General features: G+C 38.8%; 1 protein-coding gene across 4 annotated transcripts in view; it reads right to left on the reverse strand.

The window, feature by feature from the left end:
- The window catches only part of LOC121313137 (zinc finger protein 704-like), a 60278-nt gene that overhangs the window by 17169 nt on the left and 28835 nt on the right, over nucleotides 1-14274 (reverse strand). For all 4 annotated transcript variants that reach the window (XM_041245342.1, XM_041245341.1, XM_041245344.1 and 1 more), the window contains exon 3: nucleotides 11483-11586. In XM_041245342.1, the coding sequence (XP_041101276.1) occupies nucleotides 11483-11586 (104 nt within the window). The remainder of the gene's footprint in view (nucleotides 1-11482; nucleotides 11587-14274) is intronic.

Below are 14274 nucleotides of genomic sequence, written 5' to 3' on the forward strand. Positions count from 1 at the left end.
GCAGAGATGTGAAACTCGATGCAGTAGACTACCCTCATGGCTTAGATTTACGGTTGTTCAAGAGAAGTTGATTGGCTACATTGGATTTGTCAAAAATATTGAACCGTCTTCTTCTCTAAAACGGCTATGCCAATTGAAGCGAGACTTTGCATATATAGCCATGGCAAGGTTGTGGAAAGCAACTTGCTACATAAAACCAAATGGTCGCTGTGAGCCAATCAAATTTCATCTATGGTCAGATTGCACATATTTGCACATAGTACCTTGCTAAAGCTCAAATGCAAAACTTGTTTAAAACTCCTTTGAGAGTTTAGACGGTGTCATAGTTACTATAGAATACACACATTAACCCACATGTGCTCTGTTAAAAAAATCGCCTTGACCATGACCTTTGACCACTCCTTGAGGTCAAGGCTGGGAAGCCTACTGATATTGTTAAAGTTTTTTTTTTTTTCTTCCCAAAACTTTAAAATGCTGCTGCTTGGAAGCTGTGTGACTAATCAGGTTCTGACTGTCATTGGCTGTCAGATGCTGTAAAAATTGTGCTGCTGCGTACCTGCAATTGCGCCCTGACACACTTTTCAATAAAACCTTCAGGACTTCACGGTTTAACGGAGAGGCTCGGATCACTGGAAAAGGATTTGAAAACATTTACTTCTAAGTTTGACAATATGCAAGTAACTGTTTGGGCGGTCAAAGAGGAGTCAGCTGAAACCAGACTGACTGTTGATAAATTACAGGAGAAACTGGTCCAGTACAAGGAGAAACAGGGGCAAAATAATCTAAGGCTTGTTGGGTTAGACGACGGCGAAGAGAAGGATGACTGTGGCAGGGCAGGGCCCTGTCTGTAAATATTGTTGTGCGGTGATTTGCTGGTGGTTGGCGAGGATGGGGTTTATTTCCTATCCCTGCCAAAATACATGTGAGAATGTGGCTGGAGCTAATTGAGTAACTGATAATTAGGCTCCAACCACATGCTATAAAAAAGGCGGAAATTCCTTTGTTTGTTGGAAGTGTTTTGGGGTGAGTGTTTCTGTGGTGCTAAATTTGTTTTGTGTTACAAAGTTCAGTGAAGGCTCTGCCCAGCCTGAACAGTTTTTGTTTGACCTTTTATTTTTGGCTCTGTGAGCAGTGTTTTGTTTGACTTTTTTAATTTATTTTTTGTTGATTAAAACAGTGCAGCAGCACTTTAACTGCAGTTTTACTATCTCCGAGTCTCTGTCCTCCCAGCTATCCTGTCACAATGACCCTATCAGATTCCTCCAATGTAATCTTCCGAAATGGATTCCGGCTTTGGAGGGCAGATCTACTGAGATCGAAAGAGCCCACTGCATCTACATCTACTGCAAATAGGCTGCACACCTTGATTTTCAAGCTGCTGCGTTACAACGACCGCCAGGCCATTCTCACTGGAGCTCGGACCAGCTCCACCCTGCAGCACGGTGGCTGTTCACTTCGGTTTTTCCCAGATTACAGCAATGTCACAGCTCGGAAGAGACAGGACATGGCGCAAGCCAGGAAACGTTTGATTCAGAAGCGGATCAAGTCTTTCCTGATTTATCCAGCTCTGGTTAAGGTGTTTCATGGGGGGGGAAACACTGGCTATTTAAAACACCTATGGAAGTTGAAGATTTCGCGGTCTCTTTGGAGATTAAAATTAAACAAGACCTGCAGAGATGGTCTCCCCATTTATCTTTACAAGGCAGGATAGCCACGATTAAAACATATTGCATAGTACCGAGTTCATTTTTTTATTTTCTATGTTACCCCTATCCCCATATCCTACTTTTTTATGGAAGCCAATTCTATTATATCTAAATTTATTTGGAATGAAAAACATCCCCGCACTCGTCTAACAGTACTGCAAAGCACTGGTGGATTGTCTCTTCCTGATCTTAAACTATACTATTGGGTTTTTCAAGCTAGAGCCTTAAAAACATGGACCAACATAGACTCAAAGGATGCTTGGCGCAATTTGGAAGCAGTTATAGTTCACCCACATAGACAACAGGACTTATAATTTACTGGCATCCCCAAGAAAAACTTTCAAAAAATTTAAAATTTGTCACTATTGTTGCAAATTCATTAAAAACTCGGTATGATGTGGAAAAATTTATGGGAGGTCCATTTAAGTTTTCTCATTCGTCTGCTATTAGGAATAATAATCATTTACTGACAGGAGGTAAGCCTTTTCTATACCCTGTCTAGTCAAATAGCGGTGAGCATAGTTTTAAAGATATTTTTAACAGTAAAGGCCTTCAAAAGTTACAGGAACTCAAAAGGAAGACTTCTCTCTCCCAGGTTTCTCTTATTTTCTATATTTAAGACTAAGGTCTGCTTTATGTGCCTATGGTGTTCCTTGGGACTCAGATGTATGTCCTCATCCTTTGATAGACTGGCTGGTGACAGACAACTATTCACAACAGACACGCTCAATTATCTAAGGACACTTGCTCAAACAAGCATGTAATACACTGCCAGTTAAAAAAATCTGGGAATGTTTTCTCCTGATTGGGACAATGTATGGAACAATATGTTTTTAGTTTCCAAGAACCCAGCTCACCAATTAATACGATTTAAACTTATCCATAAAGCATATGCTACTCCATACATGCTTTTTAAAATGAAAAGGTCCCCTAGTCCGCTCTGTGCAGTTTGTCAGACTGGTGCAGTGGGCACATACCTACACATGTTTTGGGAATGTCTGATTGTGGCTGCGTTCTGGGACAGTGTAGCTCAAACTATTACTGAGCAGACGGAGGTTCAGATCATAAAAAATCTGGTTGTATTTCTATTGAATGATGACTCCTCCCTGGGCCTTTCTCTACACCAGAGCAGGATACTTCTGGCAGGGTTAATTGCAGCCAAGAAATCAATTTTACGGCTGTGGATAGACCCTACTCCTCCTATGATTGCTACCTGGCTCTTGGAAGAAGCATTGTTTTTTTGTACTGCTCCACAGCCAGGATTAATAAGGCACGTCTGACAGCTATACAGGCATGGAGAGCAGCTGCTGACGATTTGGCTATGCTGATGTTTAAATGACATGGGCTTCCACCCTATCGGCACCAAGCACTGTCATTCGAGACACAGCGTTTACTTACAAATGTGCCCTGAACTAGCAGCTGGTTTCGCTATGATAACTGTGTGTTTAACGATGTTTGATGGCAAAACATTGAAAATTAATCTCTGTAAACTTCCAGAACCACATTTAAACAGTCAAGAATAAAGGATATTTAACTGTTAACGTTAAGTATCAATATATTTCTCAATAAACAAATCATAACTTTCCTGTGTTTCTTTTTACTAGTTGTAAGAACCAGTCCCCTTTCTGTATGCCACTTATTTGAATTACATTAAACCAAAGAAATTGTACTCTAAACTGTATTTGTAGTGGTGCTGTATTCTCTGTCGTGTTCCCTTTTATAACTGTGACTGCAGCAGCCCAGGCAAGTGAGGCACGATAATTTCCATAGGCTCATACTAGCACTGTATTTGGTATCTGAGATTGTTTTTAGTGTGGATTCAAGTAGAAAATGACATTTTATGTTTTCAGTAAGAACTCAGAAGAGACGTTCAATCGTTAAGGAAGGCATATTAACAAGGTAAGCTTACGTCTGTTTTAATGGATGTATAACTGTGTTTCTCGTCAGTCATGACAAACTGCCATTTTCATTTTTAGCTTCCAGTAGAAAATAGTTTCTCCATTGCCCATTGTTACATTTTGAGTTGAATATTTTGTAATTGAGCGCAATGTAACGGGGGAGTTCCAAAATGTAAAAAAGAAATGCAAGATGTTTATAAAAGGAAGGCAGGGAGAGATGCAAGACGTTTATAAAAGGAAGGCAGGGAGAGATGCAAGACATTTATAAAAGGAAGGCAGGGAGAGATGCAAGACATTTATAAAAGGAAGGCAGGGAGGGATGCAAGACGTTTATAAAAGGAAGGCAGGGAGGGATGCAAGACGTTTATAAAAGGAAGGCAGGGAGGGATGCAAGACGTTTATAAAAGGAAGGCAGGGAGGGATGCAAGACGTTTATAAAAGGAAGGCAGGGAGGGATGCAAGACGTTTATAAAAGGAAGGCAGGGAGGGATGCAAGACGTTTATAAAAGGAAGGCAGGGAGGGATGCAAGACGTTTATAAAAGGAAGGCAGGGAGGGATGCAAGACGTTTATAAAAGGAAGGCAGGGAGGGATGCAAGACGTTTATAAAAGGAAGGCAGGGAGGGATGCAAGACGTTTATAAAAGGAAGGCAGGGAGGGATGCAAGACGTTTATAAAAGGAAGGCAGGGAGGGATGCAAGACGTTTATAAAAGGAAGGCAGGGAGGGATGCAAGACGTTTATAAAAGGAAGGCAGGGAGGGATGCAAGACGTTTATAAAAGGAAGGCAGGGAGGGATGCAAGACGTTTATAAAAGGAAGGCAGGGAGGGATGCAAGACGTTTATAAAAGGAAGGCAGGGAGGGATGCAAGACGTTTATAAAAGGAAGGCAGGGAGGGATGCAAGACGTTTATAAAAGGAAGGCAGGGAGGGATGCAAGACATTTATAAAAGGAAGGCAGGGAGGGATGCAAGACGTTTATAAAAGGAAGGCAGGGAGGGATGCAAGACATTTATAAAAGGAAGGCAGGGAGGGATGCAAGACGTTTATAAAAGGAAGGCAGGGAGGGATGCAAGACGTTTATAAAAGGAAGGCAGGGAGGGATGGAAGACGTTTATAAAGGAGGGAGTGGGTGAAACTACTAACAGACAAACCAACTCAAATAAAAACAAACTCTAAACAAATCAATTTACAACAATATTGACTTCAATTTTTCTGTCACTCTTAATAATTGCTCACGACAGATACAAGCAACGCGACCAGCGCCATTGCTAACAGCTTTATTGCTCTGTATCCCTGGATTCCGATTTAAATAGCGGCGCCCCTCTTAGTGGAAACACAGAAGATAATTAATACTTCAAGTCGTTTCTTTGTTAATTCTACATGTTGCTATTTGTTAAGTATTTTACGAAATCAGCGGTGTGTTGTGTAGTGACTACATCTTCCTCGCATTGAGAGGAAAGCCACCAGTTTTCATTAAGGACATACAGCTACAAAATATTTGAGCTCGATTTAATCCAGCCCATGGTTAAACGATGCTAACTACAACTTTAAAAGGTAGAGAGAACATAAATAAATATAAAAATCTACCAACCCTATGTTAATAAGTAACAGTTGCTACCAAATACCAAGCAGTAGTGCACTGCCTTTAAAATTGTAACTTTGTTGCCCAATGCGTCTACGCAATGAATGTACAAAAGGTGGAACTTTCCCGATTAGCATGGGTGGCTGGAACATGTTTTCAAGTCTGATCTGTGTACGTTGAGACCAGCACAATTTATAATGTGTGAATAAACCTATTAAAAGTGTCGAATTGAATGAAAGCATTTTAATGACGAAGATTAATGTATTTTATTTGTATTTATTTCAAAAAGACATCTAAAGGACAGTACATCTGATTTGCAACATAGTTAATATGTTATCTTATTGTCTTATAGACTTTGTGCCGCCGTTTCTTATGAAACTCACTTGGTCCATGCATATTTTGATAGTGAAATGCACATAAAATGTCAATTTTGTATATATTTAAATATTGCCTCCCCCTTTCATTTTCAGTTTGAAATTCGTTCCCGCGTCTCTGTTTAAAACTGGTTCTGTTTAAAACTGGTTCTGTTTAAAATGGTTTACTTGAATATGATCATGCCTGTGTCAGTACAATTGAGTTTTTCAGAATCTTCTGGGGAAATATCATCCTGCCTTGTGATCCTTGTGCTTGTGAATTTTAAACTGTTAAGTCTGCAGTGTGTTTTGCATACAGCTGATTTAAACATCATTTAATTCTGTTTATCCCCTGGTAGATTACAATTCCAAAGTATGGAAATCCTTTAACTGCAGATTACTTTTATTTACAGTGGCTGGATTTGTTGCAAATGTCTGTTGTATACAGTGCTGGTGATTTCAATCAAATTGGGCCTGGACCAAATGAAAACTTTGACCCACCTGCCAATTGCAAATTCTGTATAATCTTCTGACAAACAAAAAACCCACCACCAGTATCAGGTTTGTAATTTGAGATAAGTGGGTGGGAGAAAGTTTTGATCTGGAGTAAGCCTTCATTTAAATTTAATTGTTAAAAAAGGAAAACCTGATTTATTTTTTTTTCTTTTACTACTTATTTCAAATAGTTTTTATAGAAAATGTAAAAGCAGTGAATCTCATCGCTGTGTTAAGTGATATATAGCCACCCAAATGTGTTTAAAGGAGAGAGTATCACTTTATATTGCTGTGTGTTTTAACAACACTGGCATCACTAAGGTTGGTCTTAAAAATATATATATATAAAACGTAACACATTGGTGTGGCAGTGTGCCCCGTCCCTTTGCATATTTTTGTGTTATATGTTGTATGTATGGTGTTAATGTTGGTGTATTGTAATTGGTGCATGGGATATAAATGGGTCTGTGTAACACAAGTGTCTAAAATGTATATTTGTATTTAGGCATGAGGATTGCACAGCACTTCACGTGCAGGTAAAATGTAATAATATGTGAGCACGGGGAATTGCACTAAATAAATTCACGTGCAGTTGTACCGAGACTCCAACTGAATGACTGATTAGCAATCGAGTCTCGGTAGAGCTGCATAAAAGCAGCATGTTGACTCACTCGGGGATGTGTGTTCGGTGAGTGGAGAATACAGGTGGGGAGAAGGAGAAAACAAAAAAGAAGTAAAAGTAAACAACTGATTTCACTCACCGTGTTTGTCTGTTCGTCCGCTGTTTGTTAGTGTCTGTTTTGTTTAGTGTTAATATGTTTTGTTTGACTGTTTATTTTGGCCTCAAGTGCCATGTGCTGTTTTTGTTCAACCTTTTATTTTCTGTTTGTTCATTTATTAAATGCTGAGTGCAAGCAAGCGCTCAGCTTCACCAAACTCCACATCTCTCTCTATTCTCTGTTTCTGGTCTGACGTCACCCACTACGCCATCTTTGTGACAACTGGTTACTTATCTGGTTTATCTACTGGGTTTGAATACTTATGTTTGCAACTGTACTTGAGACCAAAACTTCTGAAAGACTGATAAAGGAGAATAAAAGGCAAGACAATAGTTAACAAAGCGTCAAAGGGGATTTTCACTCTTGACATGATGTAGTTAATGGGACAGTATGTGGAGTGGCTGTGGTGAAACTTCAGGCAAACCTTACTATAGTTCATATTTAGAAGATGCCACAAAGATAAAAAAAATGGCTTGTGTGTTCATTGAGAATTAGAGTAATGTTTTGGCAATCTTGTTAAAACAAATTTTAAATATATTAATATTAACTGCTTGTATATTTCTATTTAAAAACTATGCAAGTCTGCTTGAAGAGGGGGGTCAGCCAACATCTAAATAGTAATGTGAATAAAAAAAACACACACACACACACACACACACACACACACACACACACACACACACAAACTTAAAAACTAAAAACTAATGTTTGTGCGTCAAACAAAATGGCCACATGACTCATCTTTGAAAAGAAACAAAATCTTCTTCTTAGAACATAAGAACATAAGAAAGTTTACAAACGAGAGGAGGCCATTCGGCCCATCTTGCTCTTTTGGTTCGTAGTAGCACATTGATCCCAAAATCTCATCAAGCAGCTTCTTGAAGGATCCCAGGGTGTCAGCTTCAACAACATTACTGGGGAGTTGATTCCAGACCCTCACAATTCTCTGTGTAAAAAAGTGTCTCCTATTTTCTGTTCTGAATGCCCCTTTTTCTAAACTCCATTTGTGACCCCTGGTCCTTGTTTCTTTTTTCAGGCTGAAAAAGTCCCTTGGGTCGACACTGTCAATACCTTTTAGAATTTTGAATGCTTGAATTAGGTCGCCACGTAGTCTTCTTTGTTCAAGACTGAACAGATTCAATTCTTTTAGCCTGTCTGCATATGACATGCCTTTTAAGCCCGGAATAATTCTGGTCGCTCTTCTTTGCACTCTTTCTAGAGCAGCAATATCTTTTTTATAGCGAGGTGACCAGAACTGCACACAATATTCAAGATGAGGTCTTACAAGTGCATTGTACAGTTTTAACATTACTTCCCTTGATTTAAATTCAACACTTTTCACAATGTATCCGAGCATCTTGTTAGCCTTTTTTATAGCTTCCCCACATTGCCTAGATGAAGACATTTCTGAGTCAACAAAAACTCCTAGGTCTTTTTCATAGATTCCTTCTCCAATTTCAATATCTCCCATATGATATTTATAATGTACATTTTTATTTCCTGCGTGCAGTACCTTACACTTTTCTCTATTAAATGTCATTTGCCATGTGTCTGCCCAGTTCTGAATCTTGTCTAGATCATTTTGAATGACCTTTGCTGCTGCAACAGTGTTTGCCACTCCTCCTACTTTTGTGTCGTCTGCAAATTTAACAAGTTTGCTTACTATACCAGAATCTAAATCATTAATGTAGATTAGGAATAGCAGAGGACCTAATACTGATCCCTGTGGTACTCCACTGGTTACCACACTCCATTCTGAGGTTTTTCCTCTAATCAGTACTTTCTGTTTTCTACATGTTAACCACTCCCTAATCCATGTACATGTGTTTCCTTGAATCCCAACTGCATTCAGTTTGAGAATTAATCTTTTGTGCGGGACTTTGTCAAAAGCTTTCTGGAAATCTAAATAAACCATGTCATATGCTTTGCAATTATCCATTATCGATGTTGCATCCTCAAAAAAATCAAGCAAGTTAGTTAGGCACGATCTCCCTTTCCTAAAACCATGTTGACTGTCTCCCAGTACCCTGTTACCATATAGGTAATTTTCCATTTTGGATCTTATTATAGTTTCCATAAGTTTGCATATAATAGAAGTCAGGCTTACTGGTCTGTAGTTACCTGGTTCAGTTTTGTTTCCCTTTTTGTGGATCGGTATTACGTTTGCAATTTTCCAGTCTGTCGGTACCACCCCTGTGTCAAGAGACTGCTGCATGATCTTGGTTAGCGGTTTGTAAATTACTTCTTTCATTTCTTTGAGTACTACTGGGAGGATCTCATCCGGCCCAGGGGATTTGTTTATTTTAAGAGCTCCTAGTCCCTTTAACACTTCTGCCTCAGTTATGCTAAAGTTATTTAAAACTGGATAGGAACTGGATGACATGTGGGGCATGTTGTCAGTATCTTCCTTTGTAAAAACTTGTGAAAAGTAATCATTTAACATATTTGCTATTTTTTTTTCTTCCTCTACGATTTTGCCATTTGTATCTCTTAAACATTTAATCTCCTCTTTGAATGTTCTCTTGCTGTTGTAATATTGGAAAAACATTTTGGAATTGGTTTTAGCTCCCTTAGCAATGTTCATTTCTATTTCTCTCTTGGCCTTTCTAACTTCCTTTTTGACTTGCGTTTGCAGTTCCGTGTACTCTTTCTGCGTACTTTCTTTTTGGTCCTTTTTTAATGCTCTATAAAGTGCCTTTTTTCGCTGAATATTTTTTTTAATTGATCTATTAAACCATTTTGGCAATTTAGTTTTACATTTAGATTTGTCTACTTTAGGGATGTAATTGTTTTGCGCCTCTAGTACTACATTTTTGAAGAACAACCATCCTTCTTCTGTGGGTGTTTTCTCTATTTTACTCCAATCTACTTCTGTTAGTCTCTGTTTCATGCCTTCATAGTTTGCTTTTCTAAAATTGTAAACCTTAACTTTAGTCTTTACTTTTGGGGATTTAAAAAACACTTCAAATGAGACCATGTTATGGTCTGAGTTTGCCAGTGGTTCTCTGACCTCTGTTTTAGTTATTCTATCTTCGTTATTTGAAAAGACTAAATCAAGGCATGCCTCCCCTCTAGTGGGTGCCTTCACAAATTGTGTTAGGAAGCAGTCATTTGTCATTTCCACCATTTCTATTTCATCCTTCGCGCTACCCACCGGGTTTTCCCATTTTATCTGGGGGAAGTTGAAATCCCCCATTAGTATGGCTTCTCCTTTGCTACACACATTTCTAATGTCATTGTATAACAGATTATTGTGCTCACCGTTTGAATCTGGCGGTCTATAGCATGCTCCTATTATTATGCCTTTTGAATTTTTGTCTGTTATTCTGACCCATATTGATTCGGTTTTATTTTCTTTGTCCAGGTTTAACACCTGGGCTTCAAGACTGTTTCTTATGTATAGCGCTACCCCTCCTCCTCTTCTGTCCTGCCTGTCTTTCCTATACAGTGTATACCCACAAATATTATATTCTTAAATATAAGATTAAACAATATTAATTTTTGGAGAGGTTTGGGAACTCTTGGGCCTAGCTTTGTAAAAACTCATGTAGAATTTGATCCCTTCGTTCAATCAGTTTAAAATTTATACCCAGTGTAGTAGACATCTTGGAGAAGTACTGAAAAAAGCAAACTCTTTTCATGTCCTATAAGTTGCAAAAATGACTATAGAAAATAAACAAATGAAAAGTGTTTGTTGTTTTTTTTTGTATTTTTTCTGGATATCTCCATCCAGTGTGGTACTGAGTAAGACTTTTATCAAATCTGAGGTTTTAGTCCTTATGCCCAAGGGGTTGAATTGAATTCAAGCCCTGAACCATGCCTGTGCTGTCTATACTTTGGAAGATAATGTGATTTATTTAAGGCCACAGCCACCAGGTGAAAATTGCCTGTGGGGGGCTGGGGGTTTAAAATGTTTAAATCGTGTGAAAGTTGCCATAAGGCTTCTACATTCACAGCATTTCAAAAGTCAAAGCACAGTATCTGCAGACATGTTTCACCCTGTTTGGGGCTCATCAGCGCAGTCCATCTGTACTTTCACTAGTGAAAAGCTCAGGAGAGTAAGTAAATACATGTAGCAAGTAAATACAAATATATATTTATGTATTTTTTTTTTCACTAGAATTTTGAGGAGGCACTGCCTCCCTTGCCTCCTCTAGGAGCCTGCACTGTTTTACAGGTAAGACAAAATGTAAAATAAATTAAAGTGTTAAATAATTAACAGTTTAACAATCGGAATTGTTTAATGTTTTGGCTGAATGAAAAGTAATACCGTTAAATAATAAAAACCTTCCGTTACACATGTGGAAACACTGAGCTGCATTAAACTGTAATATAAAATAGAAAAAGAAAAAAAAAAAATGTAAAGTGTTCTTAGCAGATGGCTGGTTAAGCTAATGTAATAGGAGAAGACATTAGTGATGGATGAACTGTGATTGTTAACAAATGTTCTGTAAAGGAGATCTTGGATAACAAAGATGGTAGCCCAATCTGTGCCACTATAAAACAACTAAATGTGCTGCACCTGAATTATGTCTACACCCCTCATTCTATACATATAACACTAGCCACATGGAAAACTTGCTTTTCAACCAATAATATTCACCAACATTGTATAACTGACGGACCTAAAAATAGCACACAATAGGTCAAGATTAATTTATTTCTTACCATTAGTTTTGACTGGGGGGCTGTGGACCAGTGGACTGGTTGACAGGCTTGTCAGAACCATGGCTGCTGTCACTTTATCCATGTCCACTTCTTCAGACAATTTCCTAAAACACAGCAGGAGAAACCAGAGTACATCAGCACTGCTGCTCTACCTCAATGCAAAAGAGGGGTGATAAAGACAAACAGAACTAACTGAACAAGCTCGCGTTTGTGATTTACTCATCTATAACTTTAAAGAACCCTGTGGCAGGGAAGAAAAGCCCGGCACATAATTAGAGGGGGCAGGGCAAAGCCCTGCTTGTAAAGGTATTGTAAATATTGTATTGTTTTGTTTATTTTAAACAGGTGTATGTATTTTGTCTTGATTTAAAAAAACTATGTATTATTATTTAAAGGAAATGTATTTTGTGTTTATTTAAAACAAGTATGTTTTGTAATTGTTTGGTTTGAATGCGGTCTGGCAGAGGTGGTGTTAGCAGCTCGTCTCTGCCAGACAGCTGGTGTGAATGCATGGTCGGCAGTCTGTGATTATTGACTGCCGGCCTTCCAAACAAAAACTAGTGCAGAATGTGACCATCGCTGTATTCAATAATTTAGTGTTAATTCGGAGATGGTCACAGGTATAAAAGCCTACAGCTTTTGTTGTTCCGAGTGGAAGGAGGATTGTGTGCAAGAGAGAGTGAGGTAAAACGAAAGTAAAAAAGCAAAAGAAAACAAACAATTGGTACACAGGCAGGAAGCACGGTGTTTGTTTTCACCGTCAAGAGATTCAGGTGTTCGTGACCTGTTTTTATTTAAATCTTTTATTTTGGATCTGTGAGCAGTTTTTGTTAAAATATTTATCTTAGTTTTGTTCTGAATAAAAACAGTGCCGCAGTGCTTTCACCCATAGTACCTGCCTGGGTATCTCTGTCAGCTTTCTGGGCTGGGAATGTCATCAGTGGTCGGCTACCCTGTCACAAACCCTACAATTTTAATAGAACTAAAGTTTTATTGCAGCAAACAACATTATGGCTGCACACTGAAGCAGTCAGACCATTAAACATTTTATTTGTTTTATTTAGATATGTTGATAATAATAATAATAATAATAATAATAATAATAATAATAATAATAATAATAATAATAACTAGAACTGCCAAGCAGTTTTATAGCTTCCAAGCCCCAGTACCAGTACCAAACACTTAAGCAATTACTGGAAGAAGCGGGTTTTGTTAAAAAAATGCGTCAATATTTCATTGTTACTGGGACAATAACTATCATGTTTGGAGTTTGTTGGTCAAACGGTGTTCAAATACCAGCAGTTTGCTGTTAAGGGCGCATTTCGATAAGATTTGTGGCAGCCATTTTGACTTTAAAATTTATCGTAGAAACTTCTGCTTCGCAAACTTGATGCGGGTTTGGATGCTGATGATATATGCCACGTTTCAGATCAATCGCTTCACCGGTTCCCAAGAAGATGATTTCGAAAGGTTTTATCGAAAAATGCGTCACGGCACCAATTGCAAAGACGCAGCATCAAATTTTTTTCAGCATCAGACAGCCAATGTATCCAGCTTGTTACCTGCCAAGTCAGAACCTGATCAGTCACACAGCTTCAAAGCAGCAGCAGTTTAAAGTTTTGGGAAGGAGGAAAAAAAAAAAAAAACTTTAACAATAACAACAGGCTTCCCAGCCTTTGGCTTGGAAGCCTAACTAGAACTGCCAGGCAGTTTTACGGCTCCCATGGCCCAGTATCAGTACCTGTCTAAGCGTGTTTAGTTCTCAATGTGCCAAGTTTAAAATCAGCAACTTCAACTGTTCCACAGAAGAACTGTTTTTTTAAAAATGCGTCAGGCAGCCACCTTGTTTAATGCGAGTTTCTTAAAAGCCAGTTGTATTGATACAGTGTCAAGGATAATGCTAGTGAAGTTTCAAGTTAGTCAAGTAAACCGTTTGTCAACTGAGGCAGTTTTAAATTTCAGATGTAAACATACACATGGCGGCCATCTTGTTTTATAGAACATAACCATTTTGACATATTTGTATTCTACTGTTACTGGGACAATAACTACCATGTTTGGAGTTTGTTGGTGAAACGGTGTTCATAGCAGCAGTTTGCTGTTAAGGGCGCGTTTCAATAAGATTTGTGGCAGCCATTTTGACATGAAAATATATCACAGCAACTTCTGCTTCGCAAATTTGATGCAGGTTTGGATGCTGATTGTATATACCAAGTTTCACATCAATAGCTGAAATAACTGAGAAATTAGCTGAAATGAAATCCAGCAGCCACAGTAGCTCTCCAGGACCAGGGTTGGAGACCCCTCCTCTAGACATATATAACTGTGACAGAAAAATGAGTTATGGTGATGAATCTTCCTCCCAACCTGTGAGGGCACTAAAGAACGAGAGGAGAAGTATCTGGAAGGGCTGGCCTGACAGTTCGTTTCCAGGTCAGGGAAGTGGGTCAGCCTGGAAAGAAGCGAGACTCTGTTGTAAGATCATATTGATTTGAAAGGTAAACGAGAGGCAGCTGCAAGTAATAAGGCAGCTGCAACCGTTTACCTAGATATCATGCGGGATTGCATATAGGGGCCAGGGTAACGCTGATCTTTTCCTTTGTTTGGGCTTGTCTTTGTTTGTTTATAATTGTCTGTCTTTTTTTTTCGCACCACTAGACAGTTAACGCACACCTCCGGAGCTGTCGCCACGTAAAGCACTGTCTGAAGCACCACTGCACAGAGCACCTGCACGTTTGAATATCACCCAGGACTGGTGACCGTGCCTTTGTTTCTGTTCGAGACTGTAC

Source organism: Polyodon spathula, chromosome 3 (assembly GCF_017654505.1).
Source record: "Polyodon spathula isolate WHYD16114869_AA chromosome 3, ASM1765450v1, whole genome shotgun sequence".
Classification (NCBI taxonomy): domain Eukaryota; kingdom Metazoa; phylum Chordata; class Actinopteri; order Acipenseriformes; family Polyodontidae; genus Polyodon; species Polyodon spathula.